Here is a 21642-nt window from a genome sequence, read left to right as displayed (position 1 = left end):
CACAAATCCTTGGGTTAGGCACATTTTTGGGGTTTGACCCCTTGTGTACAAAAAATACTACTGAGATTTGTCCCCTTTTCATTCCCCCACCAAAAGAACAAACTGTCGTGCCTGTTGCAAGAAAAAAGACAAATTATGCTTCTTTTGATTCCTCCTCCCAAATCCTGAACTCCGTATCACAATGATTTTTTGTTACCCAACTCATGCCTTAGAGCAGAAAAAGCAAGTCTAAGTGTCTGACATCTATTCTGCAACATTTCTAGCTCCTCTGCTTGGCCTTACTCTGTTACTCTGTAATTTCTAGGTTTTTCTTCTTATAAACAGCCATTACCTGTGCTCAGAAATCATGCAAACTCCAAAATTAACCATACCTCAATCTTGTAACAGTATTGCCACTCATGTACTCCTGATGAAAATAAAAATGACTTTTCACTCTGCTTTAAGCATGGAAATCTCAGCAGCAAAGATTACAAAGCTGCCTCCCCAGTGACTGGCTCAGGCACTATCACATATTATGTTTAAATGCCTGCTGTGTCCTTTTTTGGGTTGTAAATAAAACAAAAAAGTGAAAATCTGGCCACTGAAGAAGCTGCTGACACTTACATAAGAACAGCTCACTACTCACTACAGGTATTTCATGTTCTGGGAATAAGACAGGCTGGCTTTGCCTCATCTGAAATGACTGTCTTCCCTTTGCTTTACTTTTGTGTGGAAGAGGGGCTATTGGTTATCATTCACACTATCCACTGCTTCAAACAAACAAGATGACATAAGGAGTGTTTCTTCTGCCTTTGTGGCAACAGCAAGAAAAATGCACAGAAGGCATTTTTGTGCAAAAAGGCTTCACAAATTAAGCAGCCTAATAAAATCCCTACATTCATAGCTGTATGGCCTCAAAGCTCTACATACAAACCACAGCAAAACAGGACAGCCTTTGTACAAAAGATACCTTCACCCAGTTAGATTTCCTGATTCTGCCAACTGCATTTTAGAACTGGTGAATAACAAAAATTAATCAGAAGTGCACTTTATACAGCATTAAATCCACTGCTGATCACTTCAGTTTCTCTCATGTTTCACTTAATGCATCCTGAACATTTTCAAGCTTTAATTTGCAATGTCAAAAATTGACTTGTTTTGGTGATGACCTTAAAAATTATTCTCCTCTGGAAAAAACCCAACAGCTTATCAACTGTCAACACAGTAAGCAATGAAGTAATGCAACACTTAAATCCTTTTAGCATAACTTATATCTACATCATTAATAGGAAGAAGTGAAGCATTGAAATCCTTCTTATTAATTTATTTTGTAATCACACTCTATTATGTGACTACAGCCATGCCAGAGAATCATGCTAATGCTTTCCAGTGACAGTAATGAACATTATTCAGACAGAGCAGGACTATTAACAGAGGCAGCCCTATGGGGATTACTCACTGATTGGTCCTTCACTTCCACCAAATGCTCATTTCACCTGAATTCCTAGTTTTCATCACTAGTTTAGGGAAGCAGGAGAGATGATTACCTTATGTCATAAAAACCTTTAAAAACAAGATGTTTTAGTTGCAGAAAAACAGGTCCCATGGCAATCTGATTTGTTTTTTTCTGACAAAGGAACAGAAAAAGTCATAGAAAACAAGGGATTGAAATGAAAATGTTCTTATTTTATCATATTTGTTACTTCAAATGCATGGAAAAAATAAACTATATATACACACACACACTATACTTAACACAATCCCTCACTATTCTATGCTGCCCAGTGCAGCATAAAAATAATTCATTGGTTTTCATAAACAGAATTTCCAGGTATGACAGGTATGGTTAACCTGAGTATATTCTAATACTTCTTAGTGGGAAGATCATCAAGTGGTTAGCACTTACTACTGTGGAACATTGGCTTTGTTGTTTTTTTTTTTTTCCCAAACAGCTTTTAAACAAATTAAATTACTTGGGGATTTATTTTAATTGAAGATTCAATTGGGCTATACATTTCTATGCAGTTTCCATAGCAACATTCATTTCAAACTAAAGAAGCTGCTTCTCTATTACTCATTATTACTAAAATTCAATTTCACGTCTCCGATGGAACTAAACAACATTAAAAGAGGCCTTAGGAAGAATCCATCTAGCACAACTAATTAGTTTTTGAAAATGGCTTTTTAAAATCCACCTCATTTAAATTTAGTCCATGGCAAAGCCTCAAAAGCTACAATTTTGCCACTGCAGGCAACAATGGCCAAAAGGCACACAAGCGTTTTCCTGTGGTCCGAACAAAAGAAAGATAGGTGCTGCAGAAGAATGGCTTTTAGAAAGTTCTCAGCTCCATTCCACCACAAGTCATGTATCTCCAGGCAAGGTGGTTAAGGTTATAATCCCTAACATTCATCTTCAAAGAGTCTAACTCTTAGCATTTATTACTATTCTATCTTGGCAGACCATTTATAAGGGGCACGACCATATCACAGACCAAAATACACACTTACTCTGAAAAAGAACAAATAGGTCAGAGAAGGGAGGTTCTCTTTTGGCATACTTCTACTGCTATCTTCCTCAACCTTAACTCCAATATTCCTCAAAGGCATAAGCCACATTTATCTTTACTATTTCATCTGGTTGTCTACCTAATTGCATTCTCCTTATTTTCATTTGAGCCATAATGAAGATCAAGAATAAAAGCTTAGCATAACTTACATCTACATGATTAATAGGAAGAAATGGAGCATTTAAATCCTTGCTAATTTATTTTGTAATCACATTGTATTATGCAATTCAAACCATTAAAAAAAATAATAATCAATTTGCAAGCTGCATATTGACCTATTTTGGTAAATTTCAGTGTGCACAAGGTTTTAAATACATCACAGACCCACTCACTGAGGAAGAGCATTGTGTCCTACAAAACCAAACAAAGCTGGGTTAAACTGTTACACATAGCAAACTAAAGTTTAAGCCAAGAAGACAAGAACAAAATAATTAAAAGAAAAAAGCTTTTAAAACTAGCAAAACCCAAAGGTGGCAGGAGCAAAAGCCACGGATTTCTAATACTAATTACAAGACAGAAATTGGATCAAAGCCAATAGCTTAACAGCAATGTCGTGCCATGGCACACAAGCAAATTAAGTCCTATCTTCATTCCCACATCTCGTACACAGTATCTACATGCCCCCGTTCAGTCCCAAGAGCTTACAGAGGCAAAATTTCATCAAGAAGAGTGGAAAAAAAAGCCTCACAATGCCTCTGCAAAGAGCAGAGGAACTGACTGGCCTCAGAAATAATTCTCCTGCCTTCTTCTGCTGATAACATGAATAAAATATGCTCGTGAGAGGGGAAAAAAGAACATTTTACATTAAAGTAAAAGGATGACCATTAAGATGATGAGCTTTAATTAAGTTGGCAGGTCAGTCTTTCTATAGATTAACTCTGAAAATATCACTGGTAAAGATGTGTTTAGCCACATATAGCCCAGTCTAAGATTTAAATTTAGGCCATCCTGACATCTCATTACCAAGAAATTAAGGATAATGCAGAATCTATATTGATGAATGCCTACATTCATTCCCCCAAGTATAACTTGGAAGCTGAGTACTCCAGACTCATTACAGTACTCCAGTACACTCCAGTACTCATTACAGACCAAGAATTCCACAGTTTCATTTGGTAATGTGTTATCTTGGACTAGAGGATAGCAGCTTGACTACTGCTAAGTTTGTAGTTTTTGACTGAGAGATAAAAGCAAGCTTTTGAATGATTAAATGCTAGCACAGGCACATTACTGTTACAGGGAACAATTAATACTTGTCTCTTTCCTTCCAACCCTAAACCAACAGCTTCACAGTGATTTTTGTCATTACTCATCATGGAAACATATGTGCACTCTTGCTTGGAAAAAGTTCAAGGCTTTCTGAGGCAGAAACATTAGTAACTTACTCAGGAAAATATTCTGTATTTACCTTACTAAATAAAGGAGTTGATAATTAAAATAGCAACATACCATGGTGTAATTGTGAGCCACCTTGTGCAAGTCAGTGCAACCCTGCGCGTCAGCGAAAGATCGGATTCCAAGGCAATTGGAGGGGTGAAGCTGCTTCATTAGGAACTTACAGCATGCTTCTACAACCTGAGACAGCTGCAGAAGGCAAGCTGTAGACAACAGGCACTCAATGTTATCTTCTTTTAATTCAAGGCGACCTAGCAATGTGAAGAAGATGACCTTAGTTTGCTCTTAGCATTTATTAAATTCTGCAAGACTCAGAAGCAACAGAATTATTTACCAGTTACACGACAGAACATAAGGCTCAGCAAGCATCACCCTCAGCAACAGATACACAGCTTTCCAGAATCACTGCCTATCATGATGTAAGGAAAGGGAATCACAGTTAAGATTCCTTTTTTAAGAATCAAAGAATTATTGAATCATTTTGATTGGAAAATGACCACTGAGGGTGGTGAGACACTGGAACAGGTTACCAGGGAAGTTGTGGATGCCCCCTCCCTGGAGGTGTTCAAGGCCAGGTTGGATGGGACCTTGAGAAACTTGGCCTAGAGGGGTGTGTGCCTGCCCATGGCAGGGAGGATTGGAAGTGGACCATCTTTAATGTCCTTTCCAGCACAAAGCATTGCAGGATTCAGTGATCTAACTCTATCAAGTCTGGTGCTAAACCATGTACCTCAGGACCACAGGCTTTTAAACACCTTCAGGGATAGGGATTCAGCCACCTCCCTGGGGAGCCCATTCCAGTGCTTAAAAACTCTTTCAGTGATGAAGCTTCTTTTCTTATCCAATCTAAACCTCCTATCACTTGTTACTAGGCAGAAGAGATCAACACCCACCTAGCTCCAGCCTCCTTTCAGGGAGTTGTAGAGAGCAAGAAGGTCTCCCTTTGGCCTCCTTTTCTTCAGGCTAAATAACCCCAGGTCCCTCAGCTGCTCCTCACCACACCTGTTCTCCAGACCTTTCACCAGCTTCGTTGCCCATGCTCCAGCACCTCAAGGTCTTTCCTGTAGTGAGGGGCCCAAAACTGAACCCAGTATTTGAGGCACAGCCTCACCACTGCTGAGTGCAGGGGCACAATCACTTCCCTACTCCTGCCAGCCACATGTAACCATGGAATATAATGCTCACATGAGGACAATTCATTAGATGAAATACCCATTTTTGTTTTAATTACCTGTATATGCATATTGAACCAGAGCCCACAATGCACCGGGCTCCACACCTTCCATCTTGATCTCTTCCTGTCTTGCTTCCCTTACATCGTTAGTGAACATCGCTGCAAAGTAGTCCGAAACAGAGGAGAGAACCAATCTGAATACCCCATGCAGGAGAAAAGGAGACAAAAGGAAAAGGAAAAAAAAACACACTTAGTCAACTTGATGTTTGTTAATTTATGATTCATTACTTTGCCCTTTGATGAAACACTCTACTGAGGAAAGCATTTTAAAATTGACAAATAGCTGCATGCTCTAGTTCCCCTCTATGAATGATGAAGTACTGTTATTGAGTCCACATTTGCTGCTGAAGTAAACGAATCACCCTTTCAAAGCTCAATGACTTTTAATAGCCAACCACAGGAACAACATACAAAAACCCCCCACATAAATTGGAAAAGGAATATAAATATACATTATGGAAAGGAAAAGAAAAAGGTTTCATTGACATGGATTTACATTAGGTCAGTTAGTTTTTTAAATGTGAAAGAATGGCTGGCTAGTCCTCTGCAAAGTGCTTTGAAATGCTTTCACTCCTGGTGTATTCATTTACTGAAATACTGATAGCATAACTGGGCACAGTAAACATGGAGATGGTGCAGAGAAACCTCTTTTGTGGGTATGTATTTAGCCTTTTGTTAGCAATTTGAGTACTTTAAGATATTAAGTAAACATGTTGAGGCACAACAGGTGTTTCCTTGGATTATTCAAACATGAATACATGTAAAAAATGCCACTCCACAAAATGGGCAAGAATTGTCATGTCTCAGGATGTGTTTAACAGGATTAGAGTGAAAGAGAAAGGAAATCGTGTGCAGCAGGAATATTCAACCCAGGGGTCTGCTGTATGAAACCCACCATGACAACTGATGAGGTGTAAAGAGACCTCCTGGAACAGCCTGTGATTTGCATCATTTTAGGTGCTGCAGCAGTTCACTGTTGCCTTGGTCACAGGGAAATCAAATATAAATGCACTTGCATATGTAGTGAGCTATACAAACAGCGAACACACTCCAGAGTCCATCTGCATGCATCCAATGAAGCCAATACTTCATGAAATGTCAGTTTATTCTGTGCTGAATCGTTATATTGGCTTGCCAAGATGACAGAGGTCAGGAAGCACAAAAGAGAGTAAAATTAATTGAAAATCTGAACACAGGTGCTTAGGAGTTAGAGTAAACAAGTAGGAATGGGGAGGATTTGCAGGTACATACACACAGTCATGAAGTACAAAGAATTGTCTCGCAGGTAATTAACTGCAAAGTAGTAATTTGTTGACTAATTTCAATGTTCTTGCTGATTTTCTGACCATTGACCATTTGGTCAGGCCTACAGGGGGGTAATCCTTTTTTTTTCTAGTTGATGATGCAACAGAGTTAGGTTAAGAGTGTATGGGGACAAGATTAATTTTATTTTAAGATGCTATATGACTGAAGTTAAGTTTTGTAATGAGAAATAAAGTTCTGTTCTTTTAAAGAGCATAGTGTCCTTGAAATATGAGATTTATTCTTTGCTTGACTTGCTGAGGAAAAAAATGAGAACACTCTGCCAAGGTAGCACCCTGGCATAAGTTCCAGGCATTTTGACCTCAGGTTTAGTGAATCCTGCAGATGAATGAAAACACTGGCTCCTAGAGATCTGTGAAAGTTTAGTGGAATTACAGAGTCCATTCATGTAAGCACCAAAGGAGAGTTGCTGCAGCTGCTTCTCATGCTAGGATGAGATGCTAGGATCAGATTTGTATGTACAAAAGAGAGGTTCTCATAAGAGGGGAGAGTGTAGATGGACAGATTGGAGTATCACAGTATAACTAAGGTTGGAAATGACCTCGAGGATCATCAAGTCCAACCTTTCAACACAGACCCCATGACTAGACCATGGCACCAAGTGCCACGTCCAATCCCCTCTTGAACGCCTCCAGGGACGGTGACTCCACCACCTCCCTGGGCAGCACATTCCAATGACGAATGACTCGCTCGGTGAAGAACTTCCTCCTCACCTCGAGTCTAAACCTCCCCTGGCACAGCTTGAGACTGTGTCCTCTTGTTCTGGTGCTGGTTGCCTTGGAGAAGAGACCAACCCCTTCCTGGCTACAACCACCTTTCAGGTAGTTGTAGAGGGCAATGAAGTCACCCCTGAGCCTCCTCTTCTCCAGGCTAAGCAACCCCAGCTCCCTCAGCCTCTCCTCATATCCAAGTAATCCAAGTACCTCTGTAGGTCCAATTATTATTACTATTATTAATAATATTATTATGAACCACAATAATAGCAGCACAATAACAGCAGCAATTAAAAAACCAAACCAGCCAACAACCCATGAAAACAGCCCCAAAACCAACCAAGAAACACAAACCAAAACATCAAACCACCTCTGACAACACTGACTTGAACCTCTACAGAGAACACAGCTTGAAAAAGGAAAGTCTCTGTGAGGAGTAATTCATCCTAAACCCAAACCTTAACACAGTTTTGGGGCTTGTTCTTTCTTTTCTTCTTCCAGCAGTGCAAGTGGGTTAGTTAGCTGCACCATTACTTAGAAAATGGCTGGACTGTACATATCATAACAACAGCTGTTGAAGAAAGGCCATATAATAACCCAAAACTCCAGAAAAAACACCTTCTCCCAGCTGTTTGATGTCAGCAAATTTACCCCTGCAATTTCCAGTCCTGAAGCCCTTAAAAAAAATATATTACTCATTAGCATTTATTATTTGTGCAAATTAATTTTTTGGGGCCAATTATTAGCATTTATTCTTTTTTGCAAACTTCTGTTGGGATTGATGAGAAGGTGTGCAGGCTTCACAGTGTGAAGTGCTTTCCAGAGAGTGATTAGCGTATGCTGAAACAGGATGTGCAGCCCAGGAGTAGGTTAATACAAATAATATCCTAATGCATAAATTATACTAATAACAATTTGGGAATAATTTTAGCCAGGAAGCACGTTCACAATGAAAAAAAAGCCTTAGAACAGGAATCCATACTTACCTTAATTCAAACAACAAAGGTTTTTCATATGTATTTGTGGAATTAGAAGTTCTTTTAGATAAAGAAAGGGGATATGGAGGTGCTGGAAGGTGTCCAGAGAAGGGCCACAAGGATGATCAGAGGGCTGGAGCACCTCTCCTATGAGGACAGACTGAAGGAGTTGGGGCTGTTCAGTCTGCAGAAGAGAAGGCTCCAAGGTGACCTAATTGTGGCCTTCCAGTATCTGAAGGGGGCCTACAGGAAGGCTGGGGAGGGACTTCTCAGGATCTCAGGTAGTGATAGGACTAGGGGGAATGGAATGAAGCTGGAGGTGGGGAGATTCAGGCTGGATGTGAGGAGGAGGTTCTTCACCATGAGAGTGGTGAAGCCCTGGAATAGGTTGTCCAGGGAGGTGGTTGAGGCCCTGTCCCTGGAGGTGTTTAAGAGCAGGCTGGACGAGGCTCTGGCCAGCCTGATCTAGTGTGAGGTGTCTCTGCCCATGGCAGGGGGGTTGGAACTAGATGATCCTTGTGGTCCCTTCCAACCCTGACAGATACTATGATACTATGATTAAAACATACAGTGACAATGCATCAAGGTGACTCTGAACTAGCAAAAAACAAAACCAAAGCCAGACTTTCAGCCAAATGGCCTTTTCTTGTCCTATTTTATTCCCACTGGTCAATAAAAGTCAATAACTACTTTATTCATGCCATTTGACACCCATTTGTTCATTGATCTTTTAATCTCACAGCTAGCAACTGATTTTTCTTTCAATCTTGTTTCTTAGGATTGTCTGAAATTAAACTGCCTCCCTACATGGAGAAAATACAACATTCATACCACCAAAGAATCCATGGAAGACTTTCCCCATTCACATTTGACCTTTTTAGGCTCTAAATGAGCCTAAGTGACAAGTGTGGTTTTACAGAAGAAAGTCTGTGCAATGAGTATAAAAACTACACTTCCATTCACAACCTTCTTGCTAAATAGAGCCATCATGTCCCTGTTAATATTTAACATAAAGAGAATCTCTTTGTGTTATTCATTAAGCATTAAAATTGACATATTCATCCATATCAAGAGTTCACTGGGAACTACTGATGCTAGAAAGTGCTGCCTTTCCTCAGTCAGAGGAAACCCAGAGTGAAGCTCTAGAGGGGTTTGGTATTCTGAGTTTCTGGGTTTTTTTTCCCCTCCAAGAGTTAATATTTCTTCCTTAAATGGCCCAAATAAAAAGCCTATGAAATCAGTAGAGAATGCCATCAAAAAGGCCTCTTAATAGTGCAACAAAATTACAAAGAAAAAGCCTTAATGCAGCTGGCATTGTGGTGTTCAGCTGTGGATATCAGACATTTACCTTTACTCTCCATTTTACTTAATTACCCAGCTACTGCCAATTAGTTAATTCTGCATAGATAAGGCTATGAGAATTTGGCTATTGAATTATATGCAGTTGGTTGGCTGCTCTGTTGCAGTGCACAGGAAAATTGTAGAGGGAAAAGGAACACAGGAGTACCACAATTTTTCATCTGGGAAACCTCTCTGGAAAACCACTCAAGAGGTATCTGGCCAGCCTGATGTAGTGTGGGGTGTCCCTGCCCATGGCAGGGGGGTTGGAACTAGATGATCCTTGTGGTCCCTTCCAACCCTGACTGATACTATGATACTATTGGGCTATATACTGACAAAATCCAAGTGTTTCAGTACATCTCCCTATTCTTACAGGGGCATTCCAATGCTACTGATGTCTTCAATGCCTATGGTTTGTACTGATCCAAAAATGACAACCTAACTTATTTTGAAGAGTTTTCTACTGAGAGCCTGTGTAAGCAGGGTGACACATCTGAATTCTTTATGGAATTGCCACAAGCTGCAGCCTCTTGACAGCTTTCTGCATCTTCAGATGAGTTTTTAGGTACCATGATGATAGCTGGCAAACCTGGCAATTTATAGATTTAGTATCTCCTCATCTGATTCATCTGACAGAATGAAATGAAGCTTCTTAACATCTTAAAGATAAAAGAGACACTCTCTAGGCAGCTCGTTGTGTGCAGCTGTGTAATAGCTGAAAATAGTTCCAGGGAACTCACTAAGAGCACTGACTTCAGTTGTAAAGTGATACTGAGTAGCTGATGCATCCTCATATGAAGAGTCTCACACACCAGTGGCCTTGGCTAGTTTCTTTTCTTGATTCTCCCCTTTCACTCCACTCTCATGAGACCTCACCTGGACTCCTATGTCCAGCTCTGGAACTCCCAACACAAGGACATGGTATTGTAACAGGTCCAGAGAAGGGCCATGAAAATGATCAGAGGGTTGGAGCACCTCTGCTATAAAGGCTGAGAGAGTTGGGATTGTTCAGCCTGGAGAAGACTCCAGCGGAACCCTAGAGCTGCCTTCCAATACCTGAGGATGTCACACAGGAAGGATGGAAAAGGGACATTTCTTAAGAGGGTTGAGCAGCAGGACAAGGGGGAACGGTTTGAAGCTGAGGGAGAGTAGGGTTAGACTGGATCGTAGGAAGAAGTTCTTCAGTATGAGTGGTGAGACTCTAGAATAGGTTGCTCAGGAGACCATCTAGCAGCCTTCCAGTATTTGAAGAGGGCTACAGGAGAGGGACTTTTGGCAAAGGCATGGAGAGACAAGGGGGAATTGACTTCAAACTGGAAGAAGTTTGATTGAGATTAGACATTAAGAGGAAATTCTTCCCCCTGAGGGTGGTGAAACACTGGAACAGGTTGCTCAGAGAAGCTGTGGAGGCTCCAAGCCTGGAAGTGTTGAAAGGCAGGTTGAAGGGGGCCTTGAGCAAGCTGGTCTAGTAGGAGGTGTGCCTGCCCTTGGCAAGGCAGGTGGAACTAGATGACCTTGAAGGTCCCTTCCAACCCAAACCATTCTATCATTCTGTGATTCTTTAACAAAGCATGTCAGTAATAAAAACAATTCATGGAAGTAGTACTATCCCACACTGGTAATATATCTGTCTTTAGTTAAATTAAGTTTGTTTAAAAGCAAGCAATACCTAAAATTACACATGCAGTATATCTGTTAAAACGATTTCCACTCACAGCTCTCTTCCAGGCAAATCAAACCCTTCAACATTCATTTGGTGCCTCTGACATTGATATGAGGGTGACAATAAACCCTTTTGTAAAGCTCTTCAAAACAGCCACACTGTTAGTAGCAAGAGAACCTTCTTAACACAAAGCTATCACAGAACTACTTCTTTTACATACTTTGACCGTTTCAGAATGGCACTTTCTGTTCAACTTTTATAAACATGTAGCTAAAACAGAACAAAAAGTCTGCAGTGAAGGATTTACAAACTGAGGCAATACAACTGTGAAAGAAAGGAAGTATTATTAGGCATATGGCAAAGAAGTACAAAGATAAATAAGCCTGAAGATAAAAAATGTCTGCAAACCAGGATTTGTGCCTTTCCAAATAAGCTTCCTAACCCCTAGAGTACTTAAGCTTCCATCTGTCTTCTTTCTCTCAGTCCCATGTCTTTTGTATTTCCATATTTCAGTTGTCAACAGGAGAACAGAAAATGGCTCTGCAAAGATCAAATTGCTGGTTGCAGGATGCAGAGCAGGGTTTATATTCCCTCGGGCCAGGGATTCACATAGACCTTCCTCTGCTGATGTGACTGTTCTGGTCAGCAAGCAATTGCAAAAAGTCCCCAACTTTTTTTATGGATACACTGAAAAAGTACCTGATATTAAAAAATAAATAAATATTCATTTCATTTAATTTGAAGTGGCAAAATTTCTCTTTGGAATTGCAGGCTAAAAGAGTGGGAATCAAAAAGACCTCAAAGATCATTCAGTCCAACCTTCGATCCAGCACGAAGTGCCAACACTAAACCATGTACCTAAGCACCAGGTCCACATGATGCTTGAACACCCCCAGGGACACCAACTCCACCACTGCCCTGAGTAGATCAATTCCAATGTTTGATAACCTTTTCAGTGAAGAAATATTTCCTAATAACCAGCTTAAACCTCCCCTGGCACAGCTTGAAACCATTTCCTCTAGTCCTGTAGTTTGACATCAAGGAGAAGAGGCTGGCCCTCTCCTCAATCCAGCCTCCCTTCAGGTAGCTGTAAATCATAGAATGGTTTGGCTTGGAAGGGACCTCAAAGATCATCCTATTCCAATCCTCCTGCCACGGGCAGAATCACCTTCCACTAGCATTCTTTTTTACCTTGTGGAAAACTGTCCCCTTTCCTACTTGCTTTTTGATCTCCTAAATTCGTTCTTAGCTATAATTTTAGCACAGAATGAGAAGATAAAAGGTCTTGGAACAATAGAGCACATGGTATTCAGAAAAATCATGGCTGCATGTGATACTCATAGCCTGAATTATTTAAATAGATACAAACCAAGACTCTTCAGACTTGAAACTGTGTCCTCTTGTTCTGGTGCTGGTTGCCTGGGAGAAGAGACCAACCTCTCCCTGTCTACAAGTACAGGACCTGAGGAATTCAACAAACCAACTCCACACTATTGAATGGAAATGTTGCTCTGTAACAGGTCCTTCTCATCCCCCTGCTAAATGAAATAACTTCTTCTGTCTTTTATACATATAAATAAAAGTAGTAAGTACATTGCTTTTTAAAGCAATACTTTAGAAGCATCTTATTAGAACACTATCAAAAGTACATGCTTTTGTACAAGTGTACATGCACACGTTCTCCCTGCTCAATGTGTCACCTGTGCTGCTTCTTATTGCAGATGCCAAAGCTGCTGATCCCTTCTCTAAAAGCATACACTGTACACCTCAGAACATTCAAGTACCTTCAAAACTAAAGGTGAGAGTTAAGGAAAAAAAATTACAGGAGCTATTAAAAATACCAGGTTCAAAACAGGTCTGAAAACTCCTCTCTACATAGGAGCAATAATAATAGTGGTGAAAAATGTTCTTTCTTATCAATTCTAGATGACCTTTTCTCTTTCTTAACAAGCTGTCCAGTGTAAACAAACTTCCTATTTTCATACACATCTTAAAATGCCCAGTCACTAAGCTATTATATAGTTACTACATCTTCTGTTGCTTATTAAGATAAAATCACTAATGTTCTGAAAGTGCTCCAGCTTGCAGTCAATACCAAGGAAGTCAAGACCTGGATGCAGGCAGTAAAAAATTATCCAGACTTTTTTGTCTTACAGCATAGGCTACACCAAATACATAAAGCCAGCCTTCTTACTGAATTTCTGTAAAATTCTGAACCAAATTTATGATTTCCATCTTTATCTTTCCCACTATGGAAAAGTTCAGTTTTCAGTGAGGTACTTTGGGACATTCTGAGATGAAGACTGTAGTTATTGCAGTTATTTGACGCATTTCTCTGTGAAAACAAAAGAGTAAGAGAAAGAACTCGTTGTGCAAAAAAGCAAAGCTTCTTTCTAAGCTGCTCCAACCTTATAAACTGAACTAAGGACAATCATAAGCCTCCTGCTCCAAGCACAAAGCCTTCTTTGGCCTTAACTTCCATGCATATTAAAAACACAGTATACCACGTACAGTAAGATGTTTCTCCTCCAATGACAAGAGCAGAGCAATTAACAAGTGGTAGCACGTGCCCAATGCACTACAGACACAGTAGCAGAATCTGGAGGAGCAAAGACAGTTCTCTAAATAATTGAGAAACAGGTAGGAACCACATTAAAGAACTTTTTAGCATGTTGTATCATAGTATCAGTCAGGGTTGGAAGGGACCACAAGGATCATCTAGTTCCAACCCCCCTGCCATGGGCAGGGACACCCCACACTAGATCAGGCTGGACAGAGCCTCATCCAGCCTGGGCTTAAACACCTCCAGGGATGGGGCCCCAACCACCTCCCTGGACAACCCATTCCAGGGCTTCACCACTCTCATGGTGAAGAACCTCCTCCTCACATCCAGCCTCAATCTCCCCACCTCCAGCTTCATTCCATTCCCCCTAGTCCTATCACTACCTGAGATCCTGAGAAGTCCTTCCCCAGCCTTCCTGTAGGCCCCCTTCAGATACTGGAAGGCCACAATGAGGTCACCTGGGAGCCTTCTCTTCTGCAGACTGAACAGCCCCAACTCCTTCAGTCTGTCCTCATAGGAGAGGTGCTCCAGCCCTCTGATCATCCTCGTGGCCCTTGTCTTTCTGTTTATCTTCCTGCAGAAATCCCATAATCTTCCAATCCTTACAAGGTATTTGCAGCTGTGCTCTGCACCCTTTCCTACACCTTTTAACTATTACAAAAGTCATACTCCAGAACTGTGTGCTGCAAAGGTGCTGCCTTGGCCACATCAGGAAGTAAAATTGTTTCCTTATTGTAATCACTATTTTTCCTGTTTATAGCACTGCAAAGCTATCTGACAAGCCAACCTCATGAGGTTCAACAAGAGCAAGTGCAGGGTCCTGCATCTGGGTCGAGGCAATCCCAGGCACAAATACAGGCTGGGCAGTGACTGGCTGGAAAGCAGCCCTGAGGAGAGAGACTTGGGGGTGCTGGTGGACGAGAAGCTCAACAGGAGCTCTCAATGTGCACTTGCAGCCCGCAAAGCCAATCAGATCCTGGGCTGCATCAAGAGAAGTGTGGCCAGCAGGTCAAGGGAGGTGATCCTCCCCCTCTACTCAGCTCTGGTGAGACCCCACCTGGAGTACTGCCTCCAGTTCTGGAGCCCCTATTACAAGAGGGATCTGGAGGTGCTGGAATGTGTCCAGAGAAGGGCCACGAGGATGATCAGAGGGCTGGAGCACCTCTCCTATGAGGACAGACTGAAGGAGTTGGGGCTGTTCAGTCTGCAGAAGAGAAGGCTCCCAGGTGACCTAATTGTGGCCTTCCAGGATCTGAAGGGGGCCTACAGGAAGGCTGGGGAGGGACTGCTCAGGATCTCAGGTAGTGATAGGACTAGGGGGAATGGAATGAAGCTGGAGGTGGGGAGATTGAGGCTGGATGTGAGGAGGAGGTTCTTCACCATGAGAGTGGTGAAGCCCTGGAATGGGTTGTCCAAGGAGCTGGTTGAGGCCCCGTTCCTGGAGGTGTTTAAGAGCAGGCTGGATGAGGCTCTGGCCAGCCTGATCTAGTGTGGGGTGTCCCTGCCCATGGCAGGGGGGTTGGAACTAGATGATCCTTGTGGTCCCTTCCAACCCTGACTGATTCTATGATTCTATGACTTCTCAATTACTTCAGTGAGTGCAAATCCACTGAAGGTGAGCATTCCCTGTTTTCCTCTGATTCACTCTCTCCACAGGGACATTTCAGTTTTGCAACAAATTTGAACAAACTGAAGGCCAGGCTTAAGCAACTCTGTAGCCACAGGGAAAGCCAAACTGTTTTGCTCACCCTATTGTCTCTCCAAAAATGATTCATCATCATCCACAGCTAGCTATAAACGCTTACAAAGGAATTGAGGTCAGGGGTTGGAAGGAAAGCAGGACCACCCATTCTAGCAGTAATTGCAGTAAGATTTGCTTAAATCAACTTGGGAAAGCCAGGGATAGTCTCAATTGTTTAAAAAAGAAGTTTTGTAAGATGCAGTGTCTGAAAACAACAGCAAGTAGACCTGCCTCCCAGCTCTTCAAGTTAGTTCTCAATCTCATGCTACCATCCCTTCAGCTGTGTCAGCATAACAGAGACACTTGAATGAATTCAGAAATCTGGCATTGTAAGAAGAATACCAAGCCTAAACCAGCAACCTCTTCCCATCTTTTTATTACTGCTAGAGTACTAAGCTGTAGTTTCAGTGTGGGGGTAGGCACGAGCAATGTAAAACAGGAATGCTTTGGGCTACTATTTGCCTAATCTTATGAAAGAAACCACAGCTTAATTAGACCTAGGTTCCTACTTGAACTATAAATACTGTGCATTAAATACCATAAAATGCTTCAGTTATTCATATTTTTGTTCCACAAACTTTGGGTTTCTTTCCTAGCTTTTTAAGTATCACAGTATGACAGTATCACTTAGGTTGGAAAGGACCTCGAGGATCATCGAGTCCAACCTTTCAACACAGACCCCATGACTAGACCATGGCACCAAGTGCCATGTCCAATCCCCTCTTGAACACCTCCAGGGACAGTGACTCCACCATCTCCCTGGGCAGCACATTCCAATGACGAACGACTCGCTCGGTGAAGAACTTCCTCCTCACCTCAAGTCTAAACTTCCCCTGGTGCAGCTTGAGACTGTGTCCCCTTGTTCTGGTGCTGGTTGCCTGGGAGAAGAGACCAACCCCTTCCCGGCTACAAACACCTTTCAGGTAGTTGTAGAGGGCAATGAAGTCACCCCTGAGCCTCCTCTTCTCCAGGCTAAACAATCCCAGCTCCCTCAGCCTCTCCTCATAGGGCTTGTGTTCAAGGCCTCTCCCCAGCCTTGTTGCCCTTCTCTGGACACGTTCAAGTGTTTCGATGTCCTTCTTAAACTGAGGGGCCCAGAACTGGACACAGTACTCAAAGTGGCACACTAGATGTTCTGTTAATTACACAGACAGGGTAATCCAACATCTACAGGGTCATCCAACATCTACTGCCAGTCTTCAGTAGTTTACTATCAAAGGACTCTTCTTACTATGGGAGCAAAAAAATTTCCTGTGGACAGAAGACTGTCCTTATTACTAATTATGACTCCAACAACATAACTATTAGTAAAAAGAAAAGTTAATCTAAGGAAAAAAAAAATTACACCATTTTATGGTGCAGAAGCTACCACTTATAATACCCTGAGGGTCCATTTGGGGCCTTTATGTTGTTATGAAAATATTTTACCATATGCTGGAAAACAAAAAGCAGAAAGTGAAGGCAGAGTTATTTTAATGCTGTGCTGCATGAAACTGACAGAAATTAACTTTTAGTTTCCAAATGAATGTTTTAAAATGAAAAAAACCATAAGCATGTTTCAAGAATTCAGAATTGTTTAGGGTGTTCTGATCTTTTTTTTTTTAAGGAAAACACAGGACACACTTTGAAGTTGCATTTGCAAATGAGTATGAAGTTACTTCAAATGATAATAAACGTACCTGTGAGCTGGAATTTTACGATCACCAGCCACTAACACCACATCACACAGCTGCTTGTGTCTAAGGTAGTTCTCCATCTTTTTGAAAGTTTGTTCAGCATGGTTGAGAGCCTGAAAGAACTCATCTGAGGCACAGGGCTCCATGGTTTGACAAGATGATAAGGTATGGCTGCTGGTGGAAGTTCTGCTGAAAACAGTAACAGAAACATTAGTTCACATAGTATTAAGCTGTAGCTATTCTGTCTGCAGAGGATAAACCAAAAGTCACATGTGACTTCAAAACTGCATACAGTATTTATTTTAATATATATATATTCCCTTGCTATGTTATTTCTATTCATATTTATACTTTCCCTCTTCCATCAAACCTTATCTAAACCATTGTGGGAAAAGTATGATCATTTAACATTGTACTCTTCAACTAACAGACAAAGATCAGTCCAGGAATCACAGAATGGTGGTGATCAGAAGGAACCTTGGGAGATTGAGTCCAAAGTAGGTTCACCTAGATCAGGGTGTGCAGGAACACATCCAGGTGGGTTTTGAAAGACTCCAGAGATGGCAACTCCAGAAGCTCTCTGGGCAGCCTGCTTCAGTGCTCTGGCACAATCAAAGTTAAGTTTTTCCTTATGTTTAGTTAGAATTTCCTGTGTTCCACTTTGTGCCTACTGCCTCTTGTGCTGTTGCTGGGCACCACTGCAAAGAGCCTGGCCCCATCCTCTTGGCCACCACCTTTTAGATACTGAGAAGCATTGATAAGATCCCCTCTCAGGCTGCTCTTCTCCAGGCTAAAAAGCCCCAGGTCTCTCAACCTTTCCTTATCAGACGCTCCAGTCTCCTCAGCATCTTTGTAGCCTCCACTGGACTCTCCAGTAGTTCACAGGATCACAGGATGTTAGGGGTTGGAAGGGACCTCTGGAGATCTTTCAGTCCAACCACCCTGCCAGAGCAGGACCACATAATCCAGTTCCCTGTATCTATGGCATTGGCAGATGGCTAAGGAAGAACAGGCATCTTACCAAAACCCTGCAAACTGAGAAAGCAATGGATGGATGCAATAAGGAATCAAACCCTTCCCTGGTACGTAAGTTAATGTCATACTTCACACGTACATTACAGTCTTGCTTCACATTTAGCTTAAGGTAGTTAGAATAAAACTCAGCATATATGGACCTAGTAAAAGAGCCTGAATAGGGAAAAAAAAATAAACCAAGAAACATCAAAATGCCACCACTCCTACTTATGTCTTATGTGCCTGAAATGAGATCTAGCACATCCAAATCCAACAAAGGGAAAACACAAGGGTGGATGGGGAGAAAAATTATTCCTGTGCATGCACACAGCAGTGTGGGAGAAAAGAGAAACAGAAAACTTAAAAGGAATGCATGGGTGAAAGGAGATAAACCCTAATTATGTACACTAAGAGAAGCACCTTTCCTTGCTCGTTGTTCTTTAACTGACGACTACTACTTACTTTTCCACAATGCAGACAACTTTCCAAATTCTCTGGGCCTACCATAATATTAGGAAGGACACGGATTCCCAAGATCTACACCTGGACCCCTGCTTTCACAGAGATGTCATGAACACAGGCAGCATGCTCAGTCCTTAGCGCTAGGATACTGATTTCAAGACAGAGTTCCTCAAAATCAGTCTAAATTTTAAGCAGCAAATGTTCTGCAAAGGCTGGGGATTTTGCTTTTGGGGTTTTTTGGTGGTGGTGGTTTGGTGTGGTTTGTTGGGTTTGTTTTTTTGGTGTTTTTTTTTTTGCATGTGCACAGACAGCTAAAAACTCCAAGCAATCTGGCACTTATTTCAAATCTAAATCTAGTAATGGATCAGATTTGAGATACCTGCCCACCTCCTTCCCTTGCAGGGTTTTATCTTCAACACGCTCTCTGAAGCTTTGGTTAGCATTTATTTCAGCTGTGTTAACTTTTCCTCAACCCCCCCATCAGTCACTTGCTCTGCTCCACCACTGGCCGTCTTACAAGCTGGAACAAGTATTCTTTGTGGCTGTTTTGGAAACTGAATCAAGGAACTCCTATGTGAAAAATGTAACCGTGCAATGATAAAAACCCCATTATATTGCAAAACTGGGTGGCATTCTCACAGTCAGAGGGAAAGCAGCTCTTAAACCAGCAACCCTGCAAAAGAAACAGAAATGGAAAGAACAATGTGCTGGTCAACACACTTAGGAAATTCTTGTTCCTTATCACAAGTTATCACATCCTTAATTGTGTTGATACAGATTGTTGAGGGTTTGTGTTTGGGTTTTTTTTTTTCCCTTTGTCTGAACCATATTTTAACCCAGATTACTCAAATTAAGTCCATTAATAATGATTAAAATAATATTATTTATGTTGCAACCTCACAAAGAGGTGTGCAGATAGAACATGAGCTGCAAATTAGTATGGAGAAAGAAAAAAACTTTTGCTGGATCACCCTCAATAGAGCTATTGCCAGCCCCAAGACAGCACACATGTACCTTCTGCACAGAACTCAGAGGCAGACACCACTCTCGTTCAACAAAGAAAAGTAATTGCAGTGGTGTCTGTTTTCCACTGCCCACAATAAAGCACTTACTAAGGACACAGCAGAGCCAGGTTTAGCTCTTCCCCTCAGCTGAAGATGTTCAACCTTATTCCTGTCCTCTATCCAGTAGCTTACAAACTATTTTCCGTAAGAAAGGAAAAGGACAAGTAAAGATTAAGCTTCAGTGGTTCATAAAGAGAACATGAAAGAGACAATCTAATAGTTGTGGCACTTGCAAAAAAAAAAAGAAATACAGATTTTTAAGGGTTAATTATGCCTATTACAATTAGGAAAAATTTAAACCTTCCTCCTTCCCCACAGTTCAGTTTGCCATGGCTATGATAGGTTGGAAAATTACACAAGCAAGGAAAGAACAGAGAAAGGGAAGAAGCTGCTTTCCCCCCTCCCAGCAGCACTACTGAAATGCCCTCCAGAACTCTTAGCCTACATCCCTTCTCCCCAGAGAGAGCCAACCTGGGTATCTAACACTGACCTGTGAATCTTATGCTCAGAGCAAACAGTCATGAGGTCCTGCAGCTCTTGAGTATCAAGGCGGCTTTTGGATTTAGCTCTCAACTCCAACGTAAGTCTAGGACAAATTTCCCCTCCCATAAGCTAGAGGTATTAACTATTTCTGCATACTCACAGGCTAGTAAGAAAATGACATTTAAGACTGAGGCTGCCAGTGCACAAGATAAGGGTATCAAAGAACCCTGCATATTCCTTTAAGATGGAAGACAGCTTTTTTTTAACACATTAAGTGGCAATATTACTATGAGCATCTTAGAGCATTGCTCAGTAGGGTTTCCTTTTTGCCTTAAAGTTCAGTCACACTTTCCTTGGTCCTTCTTTTTTTTCTCTATTTCTGTCACAAAGATCCTGTCTAGCACTGACAAATTTTTATTATGCTACAATTTCAGGGTGATTGCAAAAATATAAGTTAAAGGACAAAGTCTTTCTCATGCTAACTACACATTTTACTGCCCCCATGACAAACATTTCTATACTAAAGATGCTAGCTTTCATCAACTTCCCTGCCTAATAAAGAATTTATATGAGCATGCCTTTTGAAATTGAAATCATGTATAAGCTCTGCTATAAACCCATTCATTTTTAAAGGATTTTATTTCTTGAAGTAGGATGTTTGGATTAAGGAGCTCTGCTCAATAGAACAGATCATTTAAAAGTAATGAAGCAATTAACTGGGCTAGTAAAGTGGTGAAAAAAGAGTTTCAAAAGTAAAAGCACATCTGAATAGTTTGAGATGTGTGTTGGGGTTTGTTCTTAGTCATAATGAATCCTCTATTGCTTCATTGTGATTTCAAAGGCAGAAGTGGAGGTGTTTAATGTAAAAGATGCCCTCCTAAAATGAATACAACATGCAGAAAATAAAATGCTTGGAAAAAAGTGTTTTGCAGCCTTTGTTACAGCCAAGGTCCATGCTCACTGAAATTCCTAAGCTGTTAACTACTGTGTGCCATTGCAATAAACCAACCATTGTAACTCCTCTAGATTTAATCTCATAGCTTTAAAATAATTAAGCTACCAAATCCTGTTATCCTCTCCTGACTGAAGAGCAGAATTCACACCTCTGCTTCTGGTGCTGTTTCAAGCTCCATTGTTATGGCTTAAACAAAGTAATACAAACCCAAACCTAACTGTAACATCCGCAAGCCTTCTTTCCTCCCACTTCTACTAAACTCTCTCAAAAGAGAGGCACCAGTGCTTTTCTAGTTTTATGAGGGAGAACCACAACCTCTTCCAATTACCAGGATTTGGTATTTTAATTATTTTCAAGCTAGGAGATTAAAGTAGGACTGAGCACAGTTATTTTATAGCAGACATATTAGTTAACAACTTGGGAATTCCAGTAAGTATCAACCTTGGCTATAACAAAGGTTGCAACACCTTTTTTCAAGCATTTTATTTCATG

The 21642-nt window shown here is 41.2% G+C and overlaps 1 protein-coding gene across 5 annotated transcripts in view; it reads right to left on the bottom strand.

The window, feature by feature from the left end:
* KLHL5 (kelch like family member 5) overlaps nucleotides 1–21642 on the bottom strand; it is a 68949-nt gene that overhangs the window by 18428 nt on the left and 28879 nt on the right. For 3 of the 5 annotated variants that reach the window (XM_068137569.1, XM_068137571.1, XM_068137568.1), the window contains 3 exons: nucleotides 17176–17361; nucleotides 5173–5309; nucleotides 3996–4192 (listed from right to left, as the gene is read on the bottom strand). In XM_068137569.1, coding sequence (XP_067993670.1) covers nucleotides 3996–4192; nucleotides 5173–5309; nucleotides 17176–17318 — 477 coding nt within the window. In that variant the 5' untranslated portion in view covers nucleotides 17319–17361. The remainder of the gene's footprint in view (nucleotides 1–3995; nucleotides 4193–5172; nucleotides 5310–17175; nucleotides 17362–21642) is intronic. The other 2 variants (XM_068137570.1, XM_068137572.1) reach the window with 1 other exon arrangement.

Source organism: Melanerpes formicivorus, unplaced genomic scaffold (assembly GCF_026170545.1).
Source record: "Melanerpes formicivorus ecotype bairdi unplaced genomic scaffold, bMelFor1.0.p_v2 SCAF_4, whole genome shotgun sequence".
NCBI classification, from domain to species: domain Eukaryota; kingdom Metazoa; phylum Chordata; class Aves; order Piciformes; family Picidae; genus Melanerpes; species Melanerpes formicivorus.
Note: the sequence above shows the minus strand (reverse complement) of the source record. Positions and strands in the feature narration are given on the sequence as shown.